At 44.8% G+C, this 26,574-nt stretch overlaps 3 protein-coding genes across 4 annotated transcripts; 2 read left to right on the top strand and 1 right to left on the bottom strand.

Moving 5' to 3' along the window:
* Positions 1 to 425: 425 nt before the first annotated feature.
* Positions 426 to 6,040, top strand: LOC306966552 (gamma-enolase-like). The gene is made up of 13 exons (XM_079561350.1): positions 426 to 549; positions 960 to 1,049; positions 1,318 to 1,413; positions 1,946 to 2,004; positions 2,093 to 2,162; positions 2,261 to 2,394; positions 2,621 to 2,843; positions 2,983 to 3,180; positions 3,638 to 3,714; positions 3,864 to 3,988; positions 4,143 to 4,251; positions 5,560 to 5,618; positions 5,741 to 6,040. Exons 2-13 carry the CDS (start codon positions 965 to 967, stop codon positions 5,808 to 5,810), a joined length of 1,305 nt encoding a protein of 434 aa, XP_079417476.1. The 5' UTR covers positions 426 to 549; positions 960 to 964; the 3' UTR covers positions 5,811 to 6,040.
* A 1,748-nt stretch (positions 6,041 to 7,788) lies between these two features.
* On the top strand, positions 7,789 to 18,594 carry atn1 (atrophin 1). Of its 2 annotated transcripts, none has more exons than XM_079561285.1 (10): positions 7,789 to 8,215; positions 10,371 to 10,496; positions 10,595 to 10,696; positions 12,162 to 12,281; positions 12,482 to 15,030; positions 15,254 to 15,464; positions 15,605 to 17,186; positions 17,327 to 17,470; positions 17,596 to 17,770; positions 17,937 to 18,594. In XM_079561285.1, exons 2-10 carry the CDS (start codon positions 10,470 to 10,472, stop codon positions 17,968 to 17,970), a joined length of 4,944 nt encoding a protein of 1,647 aa, XP_079417411.1. In that variant the 5' UTR covers positions 7,789 to 8,215; positions 10,371 to 10,469; the 3' UTR covers positions 17,971 to 18,594. The 2 variants fall into 2 exon arrangements, with proteins under 2 accessions (XP_079417411.1, XP_079417410.1); XM_079561284.1 differs by having other exon boundaries at positions 7,790 to 8,215; positions 17,327 to 17,494; positions 17,937 to 18,593.
* A 3,629-nt stretch (positions 18,595 to 22,223) lies between these two features.
* On the bottom strand, positions 22,224 to 25,975 carry tpi1b (triosephosphate isomerase 1b). Its single transcript, XM_079561370.1, has 7 exons — positions 25,766 to 25,975; positions 23,692 to 23,815; positions 23,519 to 23,603; positions 23,310 to 23,442; positions 23,123 to 23,208; positions 22,955 to 23,042; positions 22,224 to 22,884 (listed from the first exon to the last, which is right to left on the bottom strand). Exons 1-7 carry the CDS (start codon positions 25,872 to 25,874, stop codon positions 22,766 to 22,768), a joined length of 744 nt encoding a protein of 247 aa, XP_079417496.1. The 5' UTR covers positions 25,875 to 25,975; the 3' UTR covers positions 22,224 to 22,765.
* Between the last annotated feature and the right edge of the window lie 599 nt (positions 25,976 to 26,574).

Here is a 26,574-nt window from a genome sequence, read left to right as displayed (position 1 = left end):
AATCGAATCGATACATGAAAGTTTATTGTGGCATTGCATCTACCAATTGGATTAAAACATTACATATAACAGTGTTTTCTTGATTTTGTTTTGTTTGATAATGTCCATGGTTATTGGTGAGTACATTTCATGAAGTCTCACACATAGGAAGAGAGAGAGTTGCATATTCCAGTGTTAAGGATAAACAGGGACTTGCTCATTGCCCTTATGTGCAGTATTGCTGGATGATGATATTAAATACTTAGGCTACCGTTTCCTAATACTTAAAAAAAAAAAAAAGTCTAAAAAAAATTGAAATAACTTCGTCTGAAATGGGTAATCTAACCTGTCACTTGAACAAACAATACGAAAAAGAAAAATCTATTTCAATCACAAACCTCTTCCATTTGAGTCTTGACGTTTCATTGGTCTCCCTCCTCAGCATCACCCAGTGAGTCACCGCCCCCTCCCCCTACGCTGGCTCTCCCTCCCACTCCTCCTGCTCCTCCATCGCTGTCATCTGCACCCATTTGCTCTCTTGCTTCCCTAAAGGCTCCAAATCCACTGCAGGTAACGCTAAAAAACACTGATCTATAGCATGTGTCTGTTCGCTCCATCCTCTCCATCCCGCCTCTACACTCCCATGTTTTGTCGCCGGTTTCTCTCATTTCGTTGCATTTTCCTGCCGTGGCACTGGACAGGTTGGCGATACCCACGTAGATGCAACTCTAGGGCTTGAGATTTGTGGTTTCTTTGGGTCCTGGCCTGTTTGCATGCGACCCATCCTGTGTGTGTGTATATCATGTTGCAGAGTCTTGTCCCGCCATCACTGTCACGACCTGAGCATGCATGTGATGAAGAGAGTTGCATCTTTTTTCTGGCTTCCCCTGGTTTTGAAAAAAAAAAAAAAAAAAAATGCAGTGTCATGTTTTGTGGATGCGTTTTGTTTTTTAAATGTCTATTCCTGGATGTTTGAACAGGCAGGATGTCCATAGTGAGCATAGTTGCCAGGGAGATCTTGGACTCCCGGGGAAACCCAACTGTCGAGGTCGACCTACAGACAAGCAAAGGTGTGAAATGTTTCTGTTTTCCTTCTCCTGTGTGTATAATCCGTTCACATTCTCCTTTATTTGATTAAACTTCCTGCCAAATTTTGTTTCAAGTGGATAGGCCCAGAGACACTGACCACAAATCAGGTTAAAAATATGTGCTTTTGGACCATTACAATCCAAGACGTGCCCAGTTTCGTCCATTTCAGCTCTTTCAGATACTGTTGTGATGTCACGTGAGCGCAGCCTCCTGTACTAAGAGGAGGTGTTTCTGCTGCTGTCGTGTCAGGTTTGTTCCGAGCGGCTGTGCCCAGTGGAGCATCGACTGGCATCTACGAGGCCCTAGAGCTCAGGGATGGGGACAAGACCCGCTACAAGGGCAAAGGTGATGACTAAAAATAAACCCCATGTGAAGATAGAGGAAACATGAGTATAGCGATTTTTCCAAGCGACATATTGTACATATTACATAAATGTATCAATGTTTTGCAGCATTTTCATTAGGGGGAAAAAAATGACATTGCTAATTAGAAAAACGTACATTTGAGAAGGTTTTTAGAGGCCTAGGGTGTTTTAATTTATAGAGTATGTACCATATTTATCTTTATTCATACAGGGAGGGCCCTATTTTCTTCAATACATATCTAATATTAAGGGTTTTAGATGCGAGGGAGGCACTAAATCCGTAATAAGAAAAGGCTGTTGTTCCTGTTCCTTTTTATGAAGCTTTGTGACCTTGTGTCGTAGCTACTTGAGCTATAGTTTAGTTCACATGTAAGATACAGTACAGATACAGAATAGATTGCAAAGACACTGTCACCTTGCGGCCGCGTAAAATAGCCAAACTTTTGGTGCAATGAACTAGCATTTGCATAGAAACGTAAAGTGATATAAAACTTGTGTAATGTGCATTCCAGGTGTTACAAAGGCAGTGGGTCACATAAATGACTCCCTTGCACCTGCTCTGATTGAGTCAGTGAGTAATGTCGTATTTCAAGTACAATTATGACTTTGAATTGAATAAAAGTTCTTAATACAAGGGATGTGTGTGTGTTTTTTTGCAGGGCGTGAGTGTGTTGGAGCAGGAGACACTGGACAACATGATGATCGAGATGGACGGCACTGAGAACAAGTGTAAGACGAGCTCCTCTGTGTCTAAAACCACAGGGCGCTGTTACTTCGTGAAACATAAACGGCTCTGGAGCTAATGCTGATGTTTTTCCCCCCCGCAGCAAAGTTCGGGGCCAACGCTATTCTCGGAGTGTCGCTGGCCATATGCAAAGCTGGCGCGGCAGAGAAGGGTGTCCCTTTATACCGGCACATTGCTGATCTGGCGGGAAATCGAGACCTGGTCCTTCCTGTTCCTGTAAGCAGCCACGTCCCGTTTCTGTTCCCTATGCCTTCTTGACTCTTCAGTGTTTCGATTCCCCGGCTGTAAATCCCTCCCACTGAGGAGAGAAGGTCAAAGAGGACAAAGGTGGTGGCTCTGGTGATCGGCAGCTGGGGAATCAATAAATGAATGGAAATTTGACTTGCCTTTTATGAAAATTGCTCATCCCTATAAAAATGTTTAATGTATGTATTTCTCCCAGGCATTTAATGTGATCAACGGGGGCTCGCACGCAGGAAACAGGCTGGCCATGCAGGAGTTCATGGTGCTGCCGGTGGGAGCGGAGTCTTTCCGAGATGCTCTCAGGGTGGGAGCAGAGCTGTACCAGACACTGAGAGGCGTCATCAAAGAGAAATATGGACAGGACGCAACAAATGTCGGGGACGAGGGAGGATTTGCGCCAAATATACAAGAAAACAGCGAAGGTGATGCCAAAACTGCATAACAGTCCACTTAAAGAAATGAAGTAGCTATCACAAGTTAAGATTTTAATTCAGAAGATTAGATTAGATTATTTATAGTGTCTCGACCCCATGATGCTGATCTTTCTCGTTGTGTTTGCAGCACTGGAGCTGATCAAAACGGCCATAGAGAAGGCGGGGTTCACAGACAAAGTGGTGATCGGGATGGACGTCGCTGCGTCTGAATTTTTCATCGAGGGAAAATATGACCTGGACTTCAAATCTCCTCCTAACGCGGCTCGCAACATCAGCGCAGACGAGCTGGCCGGCATCTACCAGGGCTTCATCAACAACTACCCAGGTCCGTCCCCTTCCACCAAAGTGTTACTCCTGCAGGGTTAGCAGCAGTTTTTCCACATAACAAGTCCCCATGGAGACAGGAACACTCGACCAGCTTAATAATTGCAGCCTTAAGATCTGCTAATTGCAAATCAAAGAGCAATTTTAGGGTGATTGCGATTAATCCTATGGCAGCAGGGAAGCAGCGGAAACAATACAGTGCCGGCCCAGTCCCTCCCTGACCCTGCTGATTAGGTTTAATTATGCTACTGCGCCAGTGAAGACCCAGTTTAAAGCAGGTCTTTTCTCTGTCAATGATGTGCTTCCGGCCTCTGTGGACAATTACTTATGTGGATTGTGTATATGTAATGTAAGACCTCTGCTACTGAAAGCACTTAATAGCGGTGTTTAAAGTGCAGAGCTTTGAACAGAGGGATTTCATAGGTTATCTGTCCTGATTTCACACTCTCTTCCCTCAGTGGTGTCCATTGAAGATCCGTTTGATCAGGACGACTGGGAAGCGTGGACCAAATTTACATCCTCCGTAGGCATCCAGGTGAGTCACAATGTAACACCTGCTAAATTCTGTGTTGCTTTGACTTACACTTCTTGGGTTAATAGAAGTAAAGCCATGATTTCAGTGCTTGTGAATGTTTCTGTTGACGATAACATAGAACTTTTGCACTGGATTGTGAATGTGTGCAGGTAGTCGGGGATGACCTGACGGTGACTAACCCTCGCAGGATACAGAAAGCCGTTGAGGACAAGGCCTGTAACTGCCTCCTGCTTAAAGTCAACCAAATCGGCTCCGTGACTGAGGCTATCAAAGCGTGAGTTTTTCTTATTGCAAAAATGTAATAAGACAATAAGACAAGATTTCCTAACCCTGTGGGCCTTTCTGATGGGGAGCTCAGTTCTGACACTACCCCAGCGACATAGGAGGACAGGACAAATGTCTTACCTCCCTTCCTTCTCTCCGCAAAGGTGTAAACTGGCTCAGGAGAACGGCTGGGGCGTCATGGTCAGCCACCGCTCTGGAGAGACAGAGGACACGTTTATAGCCGATCTGGTGGTCGGCCTCTGCACTGGTCAGGTACAGTCGATAAAGCACGCGAGGACAGACCCTTGTTTTTCAAATCGAAAGCTAGCCTTAACCCTAATATATAAAAGCTCAAATAAAATAAACAATCATAAACCTGTAGACACAAAGTTAAGGCAGTGTGTAGTTCAGTTTCCATGTCACTTGCCTCAAATACTCAAGTTTAGATCATTGAATTGAACTGAACTGGATTGAATTGAACATTTTGTTTCGATCCATATAAACAAAACTATACAAACAGTGTGCAAGAACAAATACAGAGACGAAGGCCGTTGCCATATCTAGCCCAGATTTTCACCTTTACATACAACACACTTCCTTTGCCCCTATAATTGGTCAACAAAATAAAATAAAAAAACATTTTAGCTCAAAAAGGAGTGGCAAGAAGACAAACTTATTTACTCCCACCCCCATTCATATATTCTAAATAATTTAAATAATGATGTGGTTGCTGAGCTAACTTAGTATAGCCCTTGGTAGCACTTCATTTAAGCTTTATTGTAATTTCGACCACAAACCTCACACAGAGAATAGAAATTGCATTACTGTCAAGCCTTTGGTGCAAAATGACAACAATATCAGAGGTGGGTTGAGTAGCCACAATTCTTACCCAAGTAAGGAGTAACGTTACTTTGAAATAATAATTTTCAAAGTAATGGCCCAAATAATTAAAAAAGCACCACTTGCATATGGTGCTAGTGAGTAAACTGTTAGAGCATAAACATTGGATTTATGTTTCAGTAAAAACATAAATTGTGACAAACTAAACATAAAAGAAAAAGTGAAAATATTGACATTTCCAAAGCCATAAAATGTATAAAAAGTGTCATTTTGAAGAATATGGTACACAAAACACATACATATATGTTTTAACGTCAACATGGCATTTTTGGAACTTGTTACTTTTTTTTAAGATACTTCAATATAAGATTACTCAAGTAGAAATAAAAAGTATTATATGATAAAACTACACCAAGAAGAATAGTTACCTCAAAATGTTACTCAAGTACATATGTATTTGAGTAAATATACCTGAGTACTACCCTCCTGAGCCAGGACTGAGGAGGCGGTGAGATGGTCCCAGTATTTCCAACCACAAAAACAACACAAGAAAAAAGTCACAAAATACATCTCTGTTTCTCAGTTGCCAAGGAGATATTTTCAATATTACTACAAAAATATGCACAATAGGGAGTAATTAACCAAAGAAACGCTGAGACATTTTGGTGTAGACGTTTAGAAAGAATCACATACAGAGTGCACAAGTGATCAAACAGTCTTCCGTGATTATTTTCTCTCTAGATTAAAACCGGAGCCCCCTGTCGATCTGAGCGTCTGGCGAAATACAATCAACTGATGAGGTGAGGATTGTATAGCAATAAGCTTCATGTAGAATTAACTGTATCTTTCAATTGCTTTTTCTTATATATTTTGTTTTCAACTATCACATTCACCTTATTTGTTTGTTGTTTGTTTTTTTCAGGATTGAGGAAGAGTTGGGTGATCAAGCTCGCTTTGCTGGTCACAACTTTCGCAACCCAAGTGCCATCTGAGCGTCAGAGGCATTTTCGGCAGCGTCCCTGGTTACGTGCTCATTCACTTATCGTCTACAGTAACATATGCATTCTGTTGGCCGACACTTTAAAATCTTGTGAGTCCGCTTGCACAGCTTTATGCAAAGACAGTGTTGGTGTTCATTAAAGTTAAAATTACACACAGTGAGTTCAGAAAGTTTTCAGATCTTTTTGTGTTTTTATTTTAATATGTAGCAGTCCTATACTAGAGGGATTCACTCGTAAAAATCTATAATGATTTTCCCACACAATAAAAATAGACATTTAAACCCCTTGATATGATAATGTAAAAACTAAATCTTTCAGTCATAAACACCATTCATTGCCCGTGATACATAAAGGTACAGCCTCCATTTTTCAGCATAAGAACAGGGACAAACAGAGGGGTATGAATACTTCCTGAACCCACTGTACATTTCACTATAGCTGTTGTTGCCACATAATACATGTAATAATTTCACCATAATAATAATAATACTAATGTGCCATGCCATGTTGTGTGAGTCTTAGTGGTGTGCAATTGAACTATGTCTCTGTGTGTCAATTATGGAAGGAGCTCAAGTGCAATAAAAAAAAAAAACACATGAAAATAATACTAAGAAGTCATTACATCATCTTTGACGACAGGGGGAGCACAAAATGTCTGATGTTTTCTGTTTGCAGAATTTTATTTAGTATCTGTGTATTATTTACATGATATATTAATCTGTGCGTACGTGTCTTGTTGGGGAAATAGTTTGCATTTTAACAAATTTGACAAAACAATTGAGTCAATGACAATGATAGAAAAAAAAATATTGCATTGTATATATTGTAAGTTATATATTTTTGTTGCAATTTTTGTTTTTAAACAGTGTACTGAGGTTTGCGCGGACCTCCAGGGCGCTTGTGTTGCTTTTCATTCCCTCAAAGAATTTCTATCTGCTTGTTTTCCGGACATATAGCCTGGAACGCGCGTCTCGCACACATTGCTGATCACGTATCATCTGAAAGACACGCGGACACATTTTCCTGACTAATGAAATCAGATTAGGATTCGCGTTAGCCCACGGCTCTAAACCAGGTCCAAACCATGAATGAGTGCATGACTCAGACCTGGCAGCCCCGCTTGTGTCGCTGTCGTGCTGCGCCGCTGCCGCTGGTGATGATGAAGGAAGACTGGGGAAAGCCGCGCAGGCGCTTTACGCACAGTCTCCGTCCGTCCGTGCGTCACCATGGATACCACACAATAGGAGACGGGACAGGGGGCTGCGCGAAGGGGAGAGAGGGAGGAGGTCCATGGTCTGCAGAGCCGCTTCACTGGACACACGCTGCAAGCTTTTCCCAGACAGAGACAGAAATGGAGAGAAGGGAAGGGGGGAGATTGGACAGGGCCACAGCTTAGGCTACATTTGGAATTCCGAGATCTGTTGATACCCATGGTGGGTTTTTATCTTGGTTTACACTTGGTTTAGTCCTAGTTTCCACCTGGTTTAGTCCGGAATAGGTTCAAGCTTTGTCTTGGTTTAGACCAGTTAGTCCTGGCCGGGTTTGGCCCTGTACTGTGCGTGATCGGTTCAGGTCCTTGTCCTGCTTTTACCCTCACATTCACAAACAAAGACCTTCTTGAAAAACAAGGCTAGTGTGGTCCGGACCTCTGAGACTTCTATGGAGCCATGAGGCTGGATTCACACACACCGCATGTATTTATGTGAAGTTCTTTGTTATTGCAGCATCCATTAAAAACATATACCTATAATGTGGGTTCTGCTCCGTCCTTTGCCTATATACATGCGAGGCCTGTGTGACACGGACTATAGACCTTCTCCATACAGTAAAGGTGACTCCAGGGGGAGCAGAGGAAAAAGACCCTCCCTCTTCAGAGTTTTGGCCCTCTCTCGGTCCCCCCCCCCTCCCCTTATGCAAATCACGCCCTTTCCTCTCTCCCTTTCTCTCACCCAACGTGCATCCCTCTCTCCGACTCACCCCTTTGCCAAAAAATTGTGACTGTAAGACTGTGGAGGGGTAGCTGTAAAGAGGGAAGGGAAAAAAAAAAGTGCAAGTCGTCTTCGAGGGAGAATAGGGGGAGCAGTCAGGGTACTAGAGGGAGCGGGGCAAAAAAAGAAAGAGGGGCGAAAGGGGGTGGGGAGGAAGAGACGAGGGTATACGCATCAATTTGTACAGTCTTCACTTGGCACCCCTGGTTCCACTGCAACGAGTAGAAAGGGGCTCTTCTCTTCTGCATTATTGTTATGATTGGAGACCGTTGCAACATGAGCCTGCGCCAGCCTCCGTGGAGAGACGCCCGGGCTCTGAGGTGTGCGTGTCAACGTGCAACATAAAACGACAAAACAGAGAAAGGACAGGGGCAGTGAGAGTGGAGCACGCATCGCTGGATATTATAGGTAAGGAAAAGGAAAATGGATGCTTATAGTCCTCTGTGTTTGGCACCGTCCCTGCTGGCCGGTTTGGTGCACTCTAATTAAAATGCCTTTGTGCTTTATTTTTTATCCTGTTGGGCTGTTGCAGCGATAATATCTAGCGGAATTTATGTCAAAATGGCTCATTTGTGCAAGAAAAGGTCTGCTACGGCCGGTGATAGTCGCGATACATTATTACCTCTCTGCTCTGATGTGCAGCGTCTCGAAACTGCACGCTGTTGTGTTGGCGGACGTGCATATGCGGGACTGAGCACGACCCTGGCACCGAGGGCCGTTCCCGTCGTGCAGAGGCAGCCTGTCGGTGCACAGTCCGCATGTGTATCAATAACATTCGCAGCAAAAAAGAAGAAAGCCTCGGTGCAGTGGCCTCGCTGGTGATGTAAGCAGATCTGCTGCATGCTGTTTTGCATTACACGCAGTGCTCAGTTAGTTGATAATACATGTGCCGTGAGAATGAGCATATACTGGTGCCGTGCGTCTTATGAGCCTTATTTCCAAAGACTGGACTGAAGATACCACCTGTAACTGATAGCCATGCAGGCTACTGGTATCCTTTGCTTCCCTTGTGGTGGTCAGGTCATTAACTCTCCTCAAATAGTCATTACATCCATGCAAATGTGGTTCATCTGTGTGCATATTAAGTATGCACAATGAGGTAGACTATATCTCTTCTAGTCTTCTTACTAGTGAATCAGTCACTGCAGCATGTACTAATTATTAATGCACAGCCTCGTGTTGAACACACCGCTTCATCCACAGTAGGAGCATGTCTGTTTTATGAACCAGGCAGAAAACAATTGACTATACAGGAGTCTGTACAGTGTGACTTGTTTCAAGTGGTGTTCAGTTGTTATAAACCCATTTAATATGCATCATATGTTTCATCATGGTAGTACATGAATGAATGCATTTCCAATGGAGTTACAGTCACTTCAAAGTAATACAAATAAAGGCACAGGCAGCTGGATTAATGTTGACATTGTGGGCCATATTTCCCTAATGGAGCTGGGTGGATGAGAACATGTGATTCACCGGCTTGTAACCAGGCCATGGGGTTAACCACAAGTGTCAGTGGGTTTGGGTTGTTGTGGTGAAGGTGGCAGTGGAGGGAGGGGCCATTCAGACATGTGCTAGTCTTCTGTCAACTGCTGACCGCCCCCAAACACAGCAGTGGCTTATACGTCCACAGTGTTCAGATATACTGTACACCGTTCAGTTGTACTGTATATCAGGAGTGCACAAAGTGCGGCCTGGGGATCAATCACGGGCCTCAGTGCTTTATGTTGGCCCAGGCTTCTTACTTTTTACTGCACCCTCAATACCTAACATTTTAGTGCGACACGGAGCTGCATCTACCAATTATTTTGGTAATAAAATCATCTGCTAGTTTCACAAAATGTTTGACATTTGAAAGCTTAAAGTTTAAAGTCACTTTATGCTCATTTCCAAACTGGTTTTAGCCATTGAATCTGTGGGAATATGGAGCTTTGGGCTCATTCTGCTTTCTAACCGGATAATTGTTTTGAGAACAAAAAACATCTCATTCATCATGCATGATGTTTTTATAATTGTAGATAAATCAACATTACGATTGTTGTCAGTAAAAGCTTTTAAACAGACATACAATGATCCTTTCAGACTCACATTGCAGTCTCTTTTTCAAATACATTTATTTGCTGTTCAAATAATTCTGAAAACAATCATTTTATTTCGGCATATTGCGTCACTTACACTTCTGAGCTTTGGAAACATTGGTATAACTGCCTCTTATTGTTTTGTATGTAATTGTATCTTATCCATATTTTGTTCTCAAACTAAAATTCTGCTATCCATATATAATTGGATTTTGTTATTACAAATAATACTATTTAGTTATCAATCAAGAATGGAAAACTCTCATTTTTGTCATTTGTATTTTCTTGTTCCTGGATCCAGTTTGTACATAACATCAAAGTTGTGTAGATGTTGGTGCATTTTTTGTTTTTATGAGCAAAAGGATCACATGGGTGGTCAAAACTTTCAACCTTAATATCTCAAATGACAGTAATTCTAAGGGAACGAAATGGCAACCACGGCTCACCCATATGTTCAGCACGTTAACTCTACGATGTTCTTTCAGCTCTCATGGTGTAGCAACTTCAACCCATCAACATCAGCGCCCCATTCAAGCAGCTCATTATGGCCCATGTGGTAAAATGGATGGCGTAAGGAAGACATCATGAAAACAAGAACACACAAGGAATCGGTATGAAGCGTTGAATTAATTATTTTCTTAATCCTATTGTCCTGCATGTTGATGAAGTGTCCTCCTGTTTACTTTTACTATTACTCATGGCATTTCAGGCGCCCATGCGCAGTGGGCGAAGGCGTGGGGCCAGTGAGGATAGAAGGGGGAGGCGCCCTCATACAAGCCCCTCTCGAACTGAACGCAATGACAGACAAACGGTGAGCGCCTGGCCGTTTTTCATTTGGGATTTTTCAATTTGCTTTAAGTCCATATAAATCTGTACTGGTGCCGAGCAGTGCCAGACGTTTGCATAAATATGAAGGTATAGCAATATTAAGGTGAAATACTGTATGTGCTGATGTCAGGGTAAATGGTGGTAGTCTAATATTTTACACAGGTACAATTGAATAAACATGCAGTAAAGGCTAATCCTCCACCATAACCATGACTACCAAGGCTTGCACTGTGATCGCCCACTGCTCTTAAGAGGTTGTTACAGGGACTTTAAAGGTTGGGCTAAATGCAGAGGAAATTTCCCTACGGGGACAATAAAGTATACAGTAGCTTATCCAAGAGTACTGTTGCATTAGAACAGATTACTCGAGTATATAGTTGTGAAGCTTAAATCACCGACATCTATCCGCAGAAGCTTCTTCTTAGCTCCTGTGGTCACAACATGACACTACACCAAAGCTAGGGCAGTCTTTAAATAAGACTCCAGCCCCTCCCACGAGGAGGGAACCAAAACTGCCTACACCCACGAAACGTCCTCAATGTACCCAAACCCATGTAATAAATGAAAAATAGTCATCCAAATAATATAACAGTACTATACAATAAAGTGCTCAATAAGTGTTTTGACATTGAGTCATTGGGACAAGGCCTCGTGGAAGACCCAGGACATGCTGGTGGGTCTATGTCTCCGAGCTGGCCTGGTGTCGCCTCGGGGTCCCCCCAGAGCAGCTGGAGGAGGTGTGTGTGGATCGGGGAGTTTGGGCATCTCTGCTGAGACTGCTGCCCCCGCAACCCGGCCCCGGATAAAGCGGAAGAAAATGGATGGATGGATGGACATTGAGTCGAATTTATGATTTGATGCAAGCAAGCTTAACTTAAAATATTGTTGTATAGTATATAACATTAGAAACACCAATACTTTAAAGGCAAGGTGGAGGAAATACTAACATTTAACATAAAGCTTTTGTCTAGTGATGCTCAATTTAGGGAAAAACTCTTAACTGCAAACAGCTGGATTTGAAGCTTGCTGAGAATACAATTACAATAAATGCATTTTTTAGTCAGTTGCATAATTTAATAGTGCACCGAAGACACAGCGCTGCTTTTGTTACTTTTAGATGTAATCATACTTAACTCGAGTTGAGCATTAACTGTTTCTAAATGATATCATGAAGTAGGATGTTTGAAAAGTATTCTTAGAAAAACAAATTAAAGAAAATCAATCTAAACCCTACCCTTTTTTGATGCATGTGTAATGTGATCACCAGAGACATGCCTTTGCGGTGCACTTGTGTGTTTTGGTGCGCTCTAAGCTAAAATCATCACAGTTGCATGTTTGATGGTGATGTTGCATGTTTGTGTGAGTGTAGCTTTGTTCTAAAAACAGACAAGGCCCTATTAGGCATTCTGAAGCGTCACAGCTGAATTAAGAGTCTCGTGTTGTTCTAGCAAAGAGGTGCTGCGGAAGAATTGGCTGGAAATCGCTTCAGTCGGAGATCACAAGGGCATGATTCATCAGAGAGTGAGGGGGAGGATCTTGTCTCCCCTCCAAAAAGACAGAAAGTTCAGGTTTGTGTTGCATCTTATTAACCTGTTAACTACTGCTTTATTTATTCATCAAAACTTAATTCGTTTCACTGCTTTTCTATTAATTACTTTAATCAGAGCTTAAATAAATTATGTGCGGTGCTTTGGAAACTGTGGTTTATAAAACGTGCTTTAGAAATAAAGTGGATTGGATTGAAAATTCTCAAAATTCTTTCTTTCAGGAGACCGCCTCTACTCCAAACCCCCCAACATCTACACTCTCGACTGACAGCTCAACTCCTGCCACTGTTCCGCCTCCGACTTCGGCTGCCAGCCAATCGCGCGAGAGCGACAATGAGGATGGCCAATCGCAAGGCAGCAGGAGTTCGGCTGTGGGGAGCCTGGCCAACAGCAGCAGCAGCTTGAGCAGTGGGCGGGACATTGACCAAGACAATCGTTCGTCATCTCCGAGTTTGTCTGCTTCTCCTCTAGGCAGCCTCGACTCGGATTCGGATGGCCCTGATTCGCCAAAGCAAAAAGACACGGACAGAGAAAAGGGCAAAGAAGGTTCCAGCGGGAAGTTGGCCGCAGAGGAGCGCAGGGCATTGAGAGATTTGAGAGACAGAGAGGATGCATGTAGGGATGGGGAAAAACATGAATCTGATGCAACAGGGGAGGACTTTCCCTCCCTCAAGCCCCCAACTACCCCATGCTCCTCATCAGGCCCTTCACCATCTCTGCGCGGAGCCGGGGACTCATCTAACGACAGCAGCAGCGGGAGGAAATCTTATTTTTCCATGGACTCCAAATTGGTGTGTAAAGTTGAATACGGTGGCTCTGCGGGTGCCGATGGGGGCAACAGGGTGAATCCCAAAGCCAGTCCTCAAAGCGTGACCAAGGCCACAATGTCCGGAGGAGACGGCTCCCATACCAGTCCAAATATTTCCCACTCTCTGCCCCCGCCGCTGCCTCCTCCACCTGCCCTGAAGCCCCTGGAAGTCAGTGGGCAAAATCTGTCTGCAGAAGTAAAGATAGAGAGAGAAAAATCTGAAAAAGACAAACTCTTAGAGAAATCCCAGTCCACGCCTCCTTCTCTTTTGCCTCAAAGCAGTCCGCAGCCCCAAACGCAAACGGCCCATCCTCATCACTACAGCGCCTCCAGCTGGCATGGTGCCACGCCTGCTGGTTGCCACGGGAGTTGGGGATATGGCCGTTACCCGGGAAACCATCATCAACACCAACATCAGCACCAGCCGCCAGTGCAGCAGCAGCAGCTCCCCTCTGTTTACAACCCTCCCTCGTCCCGCCACGGTCCGTCACACCCCTCCTATCTGCCCCATCACCACCGGGACTACATGCCCAGATACACAGGGGCAGACCGGGACAGGGTGGCAGCAGTGGAGAGGGAGCGGGCAGCCAGAGGGGAGCAAGTTTCAGCCCCCATAGGCAACAGTAGCACAAGTAACAGTGCAGGTAATAGCACTGCAGGTGGAGGTAGGGACTTAAGTGGTATGGCTGTGGGTCAGAACCGTGAGTTCCAAAGTTCGGGAAGGGATGTAGCAAACTTGGGGCCTGACAGGAGAGACTTTGGTCCAGCTTTTCGAGACCGAGACCGGGACAGGGACAGAGATAGAGAGGGTGTAAGGGACTGTCCGCCACAAAACCAAAACCAGTCTAGAGAATATGGTCCCAACGGAGCAAGCGCGGGCCATCCCAGAGACAAAGAGGGAGGGAGGTGGGGAGAGTTTGGGGGTCAGGTCAAAGATAATGGCCAAAATAATCAGGCTAATTCCACAAATGGGATGCCTGTCAATACCATGTTGAGTCGCGAGCCACCTGCATCTCCCCAAAGCAACAGCAACCACTCTTCCCTGCCCCCACATCCCCCAGGCTCGACAAATCGAGACTTCCCTCCTTCAGTAGACCCCACACAAACGCCCCCCTCTGCACCAGAACACTTTCACAGGGACAGGGAGAGGGACTTTCCTGCTGGGGCATCCACTGGCATCCACCTAAGCCCGTCAGGTGGTCCACCGAATATAGGGAGAGAGTACCCGGTGGGAACCCAACACCCGCCTCATGCTCACTACCAAGCAGGGGCGAGAGACAGAGAGAGGGAGTCGTCTTTGTACCAAAATCGCGGAAGCTCCAACCAACCTCCTGCACTGTCTCCCTCTTCCGCTGCGCATTATCCCCCGAATGCGTCCTATCCCCTACCACAAAGCTCGCATTCCCAGCCGCCTCCGCCCAACGCTCGCCCCACGCATTACCAGTCCTCTGCGCAGACACCTCCCACGCCCCTCTCCCCTTTGCCGAGCCCGTCAACCAACCAATTCTCCTCATATCCCCCCGGCTCGTCATCCGGGTCGCTGCCGGCCTCCAGCTGTTCACCTGGCTGCAGACCCGCCCCGTTCCATGGTGCGCTGAACAGCCACTCTCCATTCGCCGGGACTTATCATCCAAATGGCAACAGCAATGTGGGTACCAGCAATATCAGCACCGGAGCGTCCAATAATAGCAGCAGCAACCCCCAGTCACTTTCTCCTCAAAGTGTTTCAAAAGGTCCTCCACCTCTTAGTAATTCTGCCAACAGTGTTTCAACTACTGCACCAAACTCGACAGTCAATGCAGGTGATGGACACACAGATTCAGGTTTGTCTGCCACACCTGTGATCAAAGAGGAGCCAATGGAGGAAAGGGAAGAGGGAGATAGTCCACCTCCCGTGCTGAGGAGTCCCTCTCCAGAGCCCAAACCTGTGGATATTCCCATCCACGCCAGCCAGTCTGCAAGGTAAGGACATGGTGGGCTGTCTCAAACTGTGTATTACTGTATGTGTTTATTGAATTTTGGTGCCTAGGCACCTTGCTCATTCATATTTTCTTATTAATCTAAGTTTGCTGTTTAAGTCGTTGTATTATTGAGCGACTGAGGCCAAGCAACTTCTCTTGTGGGCTAATAATTTGTCAAAGTCTGGTCTAAATAGTCAGGATATTAACTTCTATTTAAATTTCAGGTTCCATAAGGTCCTGGACCGCGGCAGTGGGAACTCATGCGCTCGTAGTGATGTTCTGTTTGTCCCACTGGATGGCTCAAAGCTGTGGAAGAAACGGAATGAGATGATTGAAAGGGCACGGCGAGAGGTGGAGCAGCGAGCCAGAGACCTGAGAGAGAAAGAGCGAGAACGAGAGAGGGAGCGAGAACGCGAACTGGATCGGCATCTGCAGGTGAGCACATGAATGAATGACACACACGTCTCATATGGTATCATAATACTATAGAACCAATAACGTAAAACAAAGAATAAGTCTGATTTCAAGTCTCATGTCACTATGGAGTGAATTTACTCTCTTATTCCTCTCCCCAGCAGAAGGAAGTGAGTGCCCCTGGAGCGGGTCGAGGAGGCTCCTCTCTCTTCTTCCCCTCGTCATCCTCCATCATTCTGGACCCGTCCTGTTCCACTGCCTCTTCAGTGAACCCTCACCAACCTCCTCACCACCAGCACCACCACCACCACCACCCATCTCACCCACACGCCCACCTGCCTCCAACACACCCGCTCCACCCGTCTCTTTCTCACTCCATCCCACACTCCCTTCTGCTGCCTACTATGGGTGGAGCCTCAGCTGTAGTGGGAGGCCCACAGGGCAGTCTCGGGATAGGTTTAGGAGGACCGTATCTTGGTCCTGACACGCCGGCATTGAGGACTCTGAGTGAATACGCTCGGCCCCATGCCATGTCTCCACTTGGAATGAGCCGTGCTCCGGCGCATCACCCGCAGGTCCACCATGGACACCCCCACGTTCACCCCTCCTTCTTCCTTCCTCAGTTTCAGAACCATGCCCTCGCCCATCCGCACCACCTCCCCACAGACGCAGCCACTGCTGCAGCCATTTTGGGCTTCTTGTACGGTGGTGGCCTTGAAGGGGGTCCGGCTATGGGTCACCCAGGGATGCCAGGAGGGCATGTACCTGGGGGTATGGGTGGTGCAGGTTTAGGGGGAGTTGGCTTCCCTCATGGTGTACCCACACATCGAGATCGATTAAAGCCAGGCTTTGAGTTTAAGAGCGATGATCGAGTTTACCCGCCAGGCTCTATGTCTGATTCGGCTGCCCTGGCTATGGCTCACGCTCACTCTCACTCACATGCTCATGCTCATGCCAGTGCTCATACACACCCCCTGCTGCTCGGACCGGGTTCTGCAGGACCTGAGGTGTCCATCTATGGCACACCTCCCCCTCCTGGCCCCCCTGCTCCGCCACATCTCCAGAATCCACCCATGGCTCCGGTAACTCGACCTCCTACCGCCCCAGCCCCTCAGCCCCTTTCCACCCCTGCTCCTACGTCTCTTCTGCCCCCCTCACTGCCCTCACACCCAGCCTCTGCCCCAGCTGCCCCCCCTGCTCCATCGGGCCCCACAGCTCCTCCTGCTGCCCCTCCAGCACCTGTTCCTCCAACCTCTGGAGCCTCCTCCCTTCATCAAACTGCCCCACACACTTCTTTCCCCAGCTCAGTACCAACTCACCTGCCTCCTGCCCCCGCCCCTGCCGCACCCCCTGAGAACTACCCTACGCCCAGCCGCTCCCCTGGGTCTTATGAGCGAGAGAGGAGTGGGGACAGAGAGCGGGAGAGAGACAGAGCCCCAGCTTTCAATGAGCGAGAGCGGGAAAGAGAGCGGGATAGAGAGCGGGACAGAGAGCGGGACAGAGAGCGGGACAGAGAGCGGGACAGAGATCGGGACAGAGATCGGGAGAGAGATCGGGAGAGAGATCGAGAGAGAGAGCGCGAGAGAGAGCGTGGAGGCAGCGGAGGCAGTGCAGGGGCAGCAGGGAGCACTGGAGGAGGAACAGGAGAAAACCTCGGACGACTTCAGATGCTCAACGTGACGCCTCATCACCACCAGCATTCACACATCCACTCTCACCTGCACCTGCATCAGCAAGACACAGGTACAACTCTATTGACAATGCTACAAAACACGTGTCCATGTTGTGCATGTAAATCTTGTATCTTGTACCCAAAAACTTGGTCACGACTTTGATCCCTATTGAATATGTCCTGTGTTTTCTATTACATCACTGGCATCTAGCGGCGGGCGGGGTTCACCCCCTGATGGACCCGTTGGCGTCGGGGTCTCCACTGGCGCGCCTTCCTTACCCCGGAGCGAGTCTTGGCACCCCGATCCTGGCACACCCCCTCACTGACAGCGAGGTGCTCCGCCAACAGCTGTTTGGTGAGGAGAAGGCTCCTCGTCCATGTACTCAGTTTTATTTCCTTATCCAAGTATTCAAACACAGAGGAGATATTTGACACTGCTGATTACAATTTTCTGTTCTTTCTTCCTTCACTTGTTCCCAGGCGCTCCTTTCCGTGAGCTGCCCCAGTCGTCCTCCCTCTCAGGGCCCATGTCCGCGGCCCACCAGCTGCAGGCCATGCAGCAGGCCCAGAGCGCAGAGCTGCAGATCCAGAGAATGGCCTTGGAGCAGCAGTGGATCCACCACCACCACTCCCTCACTCAGGATGAGTACTACAGGTACTTTCACGCATAAACTGTGTGTACTCTACACGCCATGGTCATTTGGAGCATGGGGTTACATTTAGCTCATTTATGCATTTACTTATTTGGATGATTTGTATTCACTTTATGACTTTTTGTACCTAACACAAAGCTATACTGAATAAAAAACTTTGTGTTTTAGTCACCTGAAGAAAGAAAGCGACAAGACCCTGTGAGGGAGGGTGATACGAAGAGCAGTATGAAGAATGTTCGAGAGAAAGAACACAACAAAGCACTAAAATGGACGGCGACCAAACGTAGACTTTGGACTTAAAGATTGATGCACTGAAGCAAGCAGGAACTTTTCGAAGGATTCACATAAATGGAACTCAATGTGAAAATATGTTGCACAAAGTCGCTCTGAACAGCACCACTTTGAAGACTCAAGCGCTTCCCTGTGTCCTGTTTTGTATTGTGCACTATGCGATAAGAGGGAAGGCAATAGTCATGTACAGTTCATGTAAAATAATTGATGCCGGAAGGAATGTGTACCAGAGTCTCTTTTATGTCTTCGCATGTTGCTATAGGCGCTTATTCTGGACTGGTGACATTTTCAGTTCTGTTTTTTGGTAATTTCCGCCCCTCTTTTGTATTTGAGGGTGTTCCATAATTATGCATGAGACCAGCAATTTTAGTGTTATGTTTTGCAATGGTATTGTTATTATTAATGTTGTCTGTTTGTTGATAATGATAAAATTCTATATACAGTACATATTATTTGTATTATTTTTTTACATTTTATGGTATGGCAGTCGGTTTTTATTTTCCACTTACCTTGTGAAACCAGAAGATGCAATTCAAGGCAAAAAAATCTGGAAATAAATTATAATCTCTTTTGCTATACGGTGTTTTGTTGATTTTATGCACATGCTGTCTTTGGTTTTGTGTGTAAATTCAGTGGTGTGGCTTTGTTTTATACAAGTCACTCATGCACAAAGCATATCAAATTCCTCTCTCTCCTCCCCCTCCCCCCTCGCGCCCCTGCTTTTCTCTTTCTGTCACTCCTCTTTCTTGCTTTCTCTCTCCCTCTCTCGGCGAGTGTAGCTAATAGGAGACACATGGGATGAGTGCGAGACATGGGAGTTGAGTTGCTCCAGCGAACAGCAGCCACCCTGTAGAGCCAGCATTCCATAGTACACAGTAAAAAATGAGAAGACGAGAGAGAAAAAAAAAATAGAAATAAGCAGAGAGAGGCCAGAGGAGCAGTGAGAGAGGGATTCACGGACACTGCAGCGGACTCAGGACTCTTGCAAATTGCACCAAACCATGAGGGAGAGGCGGATAAAATGGCCAACATTTTTCGTCAATCAAGAGCAGCCCTATTGTAAAGAGAGAATATTTAAGTGAGCATAAAATTAATGGACAGTATTGTAAAGATATACCATAGCCATAACATTTTTGTTGGAGCGCCTTTAGCTTTTTATAACAGCTCACATTTGCAGTGGCGTTGTTTCAATAAGCTTCTGCAATGTCAAAAGTAGCTGTGTTGCATGGATTTTTCACCAAGATCTTGTATTGATGATTGGAAAGCGTGACCACTGCTCAAAGCCTTCTCCAGCACTTTCCAAAGATTCTGACAGGGGTTAAGATCTGGCCAATCCATGTGTGAAACTGATGTTTTCCCTGATGTTTTCCCTTTCACAATGTGAGCCCCATGAATCCTGGCATTTCATCTTGGAATATGCCTGTGCCATCTAGGAAGAAGAAATCCATTGAACCAGGTCATTCAGGATGTTCAGCTGATCTCATTGTCTGGGCACATATGTGTTGCTGAAGCTAGACCTGACCAACTGCAGCAAGCCCAGATCAAAAACTCCAGGTGACTCCTTTTTTTTGGTCAGACACTGTACATAAATTAGTATTGCTCTTTAAAACAAACTGGACTTTTTGTATTTCGCTTTATTGTCCTTGTAGGGACACTTGTCATGCATTTGACTCATATTTCCAACCTGTAATTTTGTCAGAAGCAATGGGCGATTGCAGAGCAGCGCCCGGGTACGTCTCCAGATCTCGGCCTCATGGTCAGGTGAGGATATAATGCATGTATTGGTGCGACAGGGGGACGTACCCCGAAGAAACCCACCCAGACACGAGGAGAAAATGCAAGCTCCACACAGGCCCCATCTGGTCTGGGAAATGAACCCAGGACCCTCTTGATGAGACGCAACAGCGCTAACCATTCACTGGGGAATCCTGGCCTCAGAGGGGACTCTAACTGCAGTGGGATACAGAGGATGAGCGTACAAATAACAGCACGAAATGGTTTAGCTCTTGTAGGATGGGCGAAGTTACAAATCCGAGGCACGCTGAGGTTAACGGTCTATGTGTAGTGGAAACCAGAGCACCCAGATCAGAACGCGGAAACTCTGCCCACAGTAAAACACCACTTGGCCTGGAAATTTAACCTGGCCAGCAGAAGTGAAAACCAATGTGTGAGCCCCATTATTGTGTGAGCCATGTGAACGGTGTGCTATATACAAGATGAACCTGGGTGTGTGTAGGGAGCAAGTCATTAAAAGTCACCTTGGGAAAGTGTGTCAATATAATGTAAGGATCCTCCTGTAGGACGAGCCTGGTGACATCACAGTGGGGGGTATTCTTAGCACTTCCAACAGCCTTCAACCTGAGCACAAAAGGGTTTTTTATCAAATAGAAGTGAGATTTATGGCTTGTAAAGTCTGCGGTTAGTTTTATGTTCTACTTTTTCCACCATTTGAGATAGATACTGAAACATATCATGGTGGTCGAGACAAGCAAATAATCATTAAAAAAAAAAAAAATCTTCCTCCCTTGACGTCTATTAGGGCTGTGCAATTAATCGAAATTCGATTACGATTTCGATTACAACAGTAAACGATTATAAAATTAGCATAATCGCAAAAAATCGATTATAATTTTTTCTTTCAATTTTTTTTTTTTTCAATTTTTTTTTAAACATTTCTTTTTCACATTTTTAATTTTTGGATTTTTGTCACTTTTTTGATGGATTTTTGTCTTTTTCTGCTGGATTTTTGTCTTTTTTTAATGGATTTTTGTCACTATTTTTGCTGGATTTTTGTCTTTTTTCTGCTGGATTTTTGTAATTTTTTTGATGGTTTTTTGTCATTTTTTTTGCTGGATTTTTGTCACTTTTTTGCTGGATTTTTGTCACTTTTTTGCTGGATTTTTGTCACTTTTTTGATGGATTTCTGTCACTTTTTTTGCTGGATTTTTGTCACTTTTTTGATGGATTTCTGTCACTTTTTTGATGGATTTTTGTCACTTTTTTGATGGATTTCTGTCACTTTTTTTGATGGATTTTTTTAAAGGCAACAAATAATCGTTTGAATAATCGTGATTTCAATTATGACAAAAATAATCGTGATTATTATTTTTTCAATAATCGAGCAGCCCTAACGTCTATCTCGGTTTACATAAAGGGCCTGATGTAAGTTATCATGCCACAGTGTGCTTCTTTTCATTGTTGATTTCATGCAATTACAAAATGTGCTGTAACAGTGCATTGTGCACTCAAAGAGAAGTGGTTTACTTTGTCAAGCACCTGCAGGAGAGTCTCTCGTGAATGAGTGTCCTCCACTGAGCTCATCTTCACCCTGAGACTGAAGCACACACACACGAGGGCTAAATACTTCACACTAGTTTTCATTCAAGAGCGCCAGCCAGTCATGAGATCAATCGTTGGTTCAGTTAATTACCAAGATTAAATCGACACTATAACAAGTTGCTTTAAAAAAAATCATGTATTAATCATTCCCTTTGCTAAACTGCTTTTGTAAGCTCAATGTGGCTGCCGATCTGCGCTCTCCATAGTCCCACTGCTTCAAGACACTCACCTGTTCACTGCTGGTGGTGAGCGCAGGCTGGTCCATTTGCAGTTTCTACTAATAGATTAATAAAACTGTCACGGGCTCGGGCTTAAATCAGGAAGATAATTACATTTCAACAACAAACCAGAACCAGCGCGTTTTCGTTCACGCTCGTGTTTCAAGTGCCGCTGAACAGCAAAAATGTTGTAACCATGGAAGCGACGTGACAACCTTGTCAGTGAACGTCACGCTTGAATACGTGCAGATTACGTAGCAACACCCCCCTCTGCTGGACAAACTGAGAAAATGTTTGAAATTACATAGGACTAAAAATGATAAGGAAATAAATGGAGGGTTCGTTTTGTTTTAGTGCATCTTTGTAAGTTATGTGTTCAGTGACAGAAATAAAGAAGGTCAGTTAGTTCATATCGACAGTTTCAAACTTAAATTTGTGTAGTGATCTTTTTTTGCATTCCAGACTTTCTTTTTTGTCTTGTGACAATACTGGCTCAAGGCCAGGGTAAAAATGGATGAGCTCCGGCATAGTGCTGTCTGTAATAAGATCCCTTCGAACTAAAAATAGAAGAAAAGGATTTCTGTTTTGGAATAAGAACACACTGAAGCACTGGCAAAGTCTCAGTTTATTATAATGTTTCAGATGAGCCTTTGGTCATGACAAATAAAACTACACATGTATGCAACATATGAAGTACATCTCCCTCTGAAGAGCCAAAGACTGGGTCACTGCCGTCTACAGGGATGAGGCCACAGAACATTATAATGATAGAGACACAGTAAAAAGACAAATAAATCTGATTGACGTTGCTCGGACAGCGTTTACACAATACTCTGTAGACTTGTTCAAGTAAAGTTGTGGACTGCTGGTCCATTTAAAGTGAAAAGCTGTTTTTACAGCTGTAGCACTTGCTGTGAAGTTAGTAGCACACAGACTGATTACACCTCAGTGGACTCAACTATCAGTGCAGTTAGATGTGCCAATCTGTCCCTTTTAAACAAAAAGAGCAAAGTACAGGTAAAGCAGGGAATGACAACATTGCACAAATGTCTTAATAAAAAAGGGAAGAAGGACCAAGTGCTGCAAATATGGATGAACTACCTAAACCGATCCAATCATTCAACACCATTGTTAACCGTTGTGCACATTTTACACTTTAGCATTGATGATCTCAATGATCTCTGGCTTCAGAGAAGCTCCGCCTACGAGGAAACCGTCCACGTCTTTTTGTGAACCAAGCTCTTTGCAGGTCCCTCCAGTCACAGAGCCTACAGAGGAAAAAGAAGAATGTTAAGAAAAAACAGCGGGTGAAAAGATGTAACGGTTAAAGACACTGACCTCCATAGATGATCCTCACGGAGCTGGCCACTGCCTCGGAGACATTGGTCTTCAGCCATTCCCTCAGTTTCTCATGGACTTCCTGAGCCTAAAATATTAAGCACAGTACAGCTTTAACTCTGGGAGAACATATTGCAACAACTAAAATACTTTATTTGTAATGTTTACCTGCTGGGGGGAGGCAGTCTTGCCGGTGCCAATGGCCCACACAGGCTCATAAGCAAGCACTACTTTGCTCCAGTCCTTCACATTGTCTGTAGAAAGGTGATAAGACGTGAATGGGTATTGCACAAGCATGAGGATTTCTCCACAGGTTTAAACAGGGGTCACAATGGAGTGAAAAGGTTGTACACACCTACAATGAATTTGGTCTGAGCGAACACAACCTTCTCGGTGATGCCTGCCTCCCTCTCGTCCAGCTTCTCACCGATGCAGGCGATCACACCCAGTCCGTTCTCCAGAGCATGGGCAGTCTTCTGTCCAATCAGCTACACAGCACAATGACAATTAGTCTCTTCAATCGCCTTTGAGACGACCGTAATCACAAAAGTAAGCTCCATTTACCTCATCACTCTCCCCAAAAACGTGGCGTCTCTCAGAATGTCCCAGGATCACCCAGTTCACTCCACAGTCCTTGATCATAGCAGGGCTGTGAATAAAAGCATGAAGGGCCGTGTGAAGATTGCTTTTTTTCCCCCCATATCATCCCCAAGCTGACTAACAAACAACCCTCTTACCTGATCTCCCCAGTGAAGGCGCCCTTGGGGACCTTGTAGCAGTTCTGGGCAGCGACACCGAATTTGGCATCGAGCTTGGACCTCACAAAGTCCAGGTAGATTGAAGGAGCGCCGCACACCACCTCTGGAAGGCAAAACAAACCATTCATTTGCACAGCAGCACTACACTGGACAGACCTAAAAGGAAAAATGAATAGGCAACCATTTAAATCAATATAATGGGTTATTTGGTGGCTCTGTGCATGGGCCTTTTGCATCTATGGCCTCATTTCATTTGATACAGTTTTATTTCTGCATAAAAGTAGAGATGTGTCCTGGTTTATGTTCATTCAAGTCATGATTTAGGCCAACTTGGGTTTAATTTTAGGTCACATTTAGTCTCCCCAATTTAGTGTGTGTTTATTTCTATTTTTTCTGTTCCATTTCTTGTTTTTAATCCGTTTGTTTGAAATACTTATTTAGTGATGGAGCCAAGGACTGCATTTGTTTTTTTCATCTTATGTGTAGCACAAAATAATGTTGTTTAAATGTGGTACATAAATAAAGTGGACTGACAAACTACATGGTTAGTGAGCTTAATACATAAAATTGACCGTACACTTTAACATTTATATGCACGTTATTCTTTAGTTTAAGCTGCTTCTCTAATAAAACAGGGTTAGACCATATTATTACCTAAAATAACTGCAGAATTTCATTTGCAATAAGCCATTTCCAAACATTCAAACAGTAAATTTTGATTTGCTGTATCACGGTGGTACTCTGGATTTCAAATACTTTCATGTTAAGTCATTATAAAAGCTTCAGAACCACTGCATCGATTACAAGTTGGGACTTGCGAGTGCAAATGTTAAGCTCTCGAAATGTAACAATATCTATATCTTGTGACCGGACCCTGGTCTATATAAAACTGTTTGTTGGGTTTAGTGAAGGTCATTTCAGTCGGAGTTAAAGGTCTAAGTTCATCTGGCAAATGTCAGACAGGGCTGCATACTGAAGAGGCCAGTCCGGGGGTCAATAGAAGGTCGATAAAAAAAAAAAGGACTGAACTGTTCAAAACACAGAAATCAATACAGCACAAAACTGTAAAAATATAGTAGCTTCTGTGTTAAGAGCAACACTGTGGCTAACATGGAGCAGCAAAGATACAGTGTAAAACAGGCTATTAGATTTGAATGGGAACAAGATCCTCTCAGTTTGAGATCAAGATCTTTTGTGATCTTTGTATGTGGATTTACTTTTTGGTAATTCAGTCAATAATTATAATTGAGAAAAGAAAAAGCAACAAATAGGGGAGAATGTGGGCAGTGCTGTGATGTGCAAGTGTTGCATAACCACCATCAGCAACAGGACATAAGAGGCATAAAAACTGTAAACTGAAAAACTGTTGATAGCTTTCCCTCCAACATAGTATTTGATAAAGATTTAATATTCAGGCTTGCCTAGAAGGGTGGAGCAAACATTGCACCTATTTTAACATATTTATCACAATCAAGATCACATGTTTTTGCAGATAAGATCAATTTGTAAAAAAAAAGACCACGGTATATCTGTATGTAGAGGACAATGGACAGCTGCATCATTGATAACAGAGGTCCGTGAATGCGCCGGGCTGCACAGAGAAGGCTCGGCGTCTCGCTCCTGCCCGTCTGCAGCCCTGGAGGAGGCCTACGTGCCGCTATGAACGCACGCCCACTGCCCAATGCAACGACATGAGCCAGGCTTGTCTACCAGTTGAGCATTGAACAACAACGCGCTGGATCATTTCTGGTGCAGATGAGGATGTGGAAGCCATAACTGGGAGCAATTTTGACGAGAGAAAACTATTATGGAGCGCGTAATACTAGAGCGCTTATTGATTTATTCAATGAATGGCCACCAGAGAGGACTGAACCAAGTGGAAATAAGGACTAAATGTGCTTTTACAAACAATAAACCACTGGATCTAAGGACTCGTCGTGCGTTCCTGTTGTAAAGCACGGGTGGCACATTCATAACACAACGGCGCGCTTACGTAAAAGTCTTTAATTGTGAGACGGCTGGGCAAAGCGGGTGCTAAAAAAAATCCACGTACCGACATTGGGGTCCACTTTAGCTCCGTTCATGGTCTGAATGAGCTCCCCGAGGCTCTTCTTGTCGCCGTTCATCTTCCAGTTTCCACCGACAAAGAATTTCCTGCTCATGATTGCGGCGTTTGCGTGCGTATTTGCAGAGAAATAACCGTAACCTTCAAAGTCTACCACCAGGGTCCTTCGTGACTGGGGCGAGAGAGCAGTCGCAGACGGCGGCTCGAGGGTATTTATACGCCGAGCCACGTGGGCCCTCCTCCCGCAGAGTTTCATTGGTTTAACGTTGGTACGCCCCGACTTTTTGAGGAAGTGGAGGCGAATGTCACGCTGCTTTCAAACACTGCGCGTAAAAAATACACGCTTTGTCAAAAGGTTACGATAGAAATGCGTAATAGTCAAGCCTAGAGCGTCATCTTTGAACCGATGAACAAACAGTGCCTGAGGTTGTCATTGACTTGCGTTAACAGTCCGTTCACTTTTACGCACGGTCAGGCCAGGTCTATTCTCTGCAAACTTGAGTCTCAATTTGTTGCTTCTAAATCAGAAACTCCACGGATTGACAGGTTCGCACAGTTTTCTTACATTTTTGGTCAAATAACCCGACATTTCATCCTGATCATCTGATTGGCCATGTGGTTTATGTACACGCCCTCCTCACGCGTAAAACCTCCTTCTATTGGACAATGGTGGCGTTGTTTTGAATATGAACAGACATACGTGGAAATTTAAGTTTTTACCACTTTGGATACATCTACGCTCATAAAAAAATACGCTGTAGTTGTGAAATGTGCTTATAGTACACGGTGAATGTAAA

This window comes from Gobius niger (genome assembly GCF_951799975.1).
Source record: "Gobius niger genome assembly, chromosome: 8".
NCBI lineage: Eukaryota > Metazoa > Chordata > Actinopteri > Gobiiformes > Gobiidae > Gobius > Gobius niger.
The sequence above is the reverse complement of the archived record's forward strand: the minus strand, read 5'-3'. Positions and strand labels throughout refer to the sequence as shown.

Excerpts from the sequence above, each read along its gene's own strand:
- LOC306966552 (XM_079561350.1), top strand. The coding sequence starts at position 965 with ATGTCCATAGTGAGCATAGTTGCCAGGGAGATCTTGGACTCCCGGGGA. Across the intron at positions 3,989-4,142 it reads GTGACTGAGGCTATCAAAGC|GTGTAAACTGGCTCAGGAGA; the intron begins GTGAGTTTTTCT and ends CTCTCCGCAAAG. Across the intron at positions 4,252-5,559 it reads TCGGCCTCTGCACTGGTCAG|ATTAAAACCGGAGCCCCCTG; the intron begins GTACAGTCGATA and ends TTTTCTCTCTAG.
- atn1 (XM_079561284.1), top strand. The coding sequence starts at position 10,470 with ATGAAAACAAGAACACACAAGGAATCG. Across the intron at positions 12,282-12,481 it reads CAAAAAGACAGAAAGTTCAG|GAGACCGCCTCTACTCCAAA; the intron begins GTTTGTGTTGCA and ends TCTTTCTTTCAG. Across the intron at positions 15,465-15,604 it reads AACTGGATCGGCATCTGCAG|CAGAAGGAAGTGAGTGCCCC; the intron begins GTGAGCACATGA and ends TCCTCTCCCCAG.
- tpi1b (XM_079561370.1), bottom strand. The coding sequence starts at position 25,874 with ATGAGCAGGAAATTCTTTGTCGGTGGAAACTGGAAGATGAACGGCGAC. Across the intron at positions 23,604-23,691 it reads GCCTTCACTGGGGAGATCAG|CCCTGCTATGATCAAGGACT; the intron begins GTAAGAGGGTTG and ends TTTTATTCACAG. Across the intron at positions 23,209-23,309 it reads TCAGACCAAATTCATTGTAG|ACAATGTGAAGGACTGGAGC; the intron begins GTGTGTACAACC and ends ACCTTTCTACAG.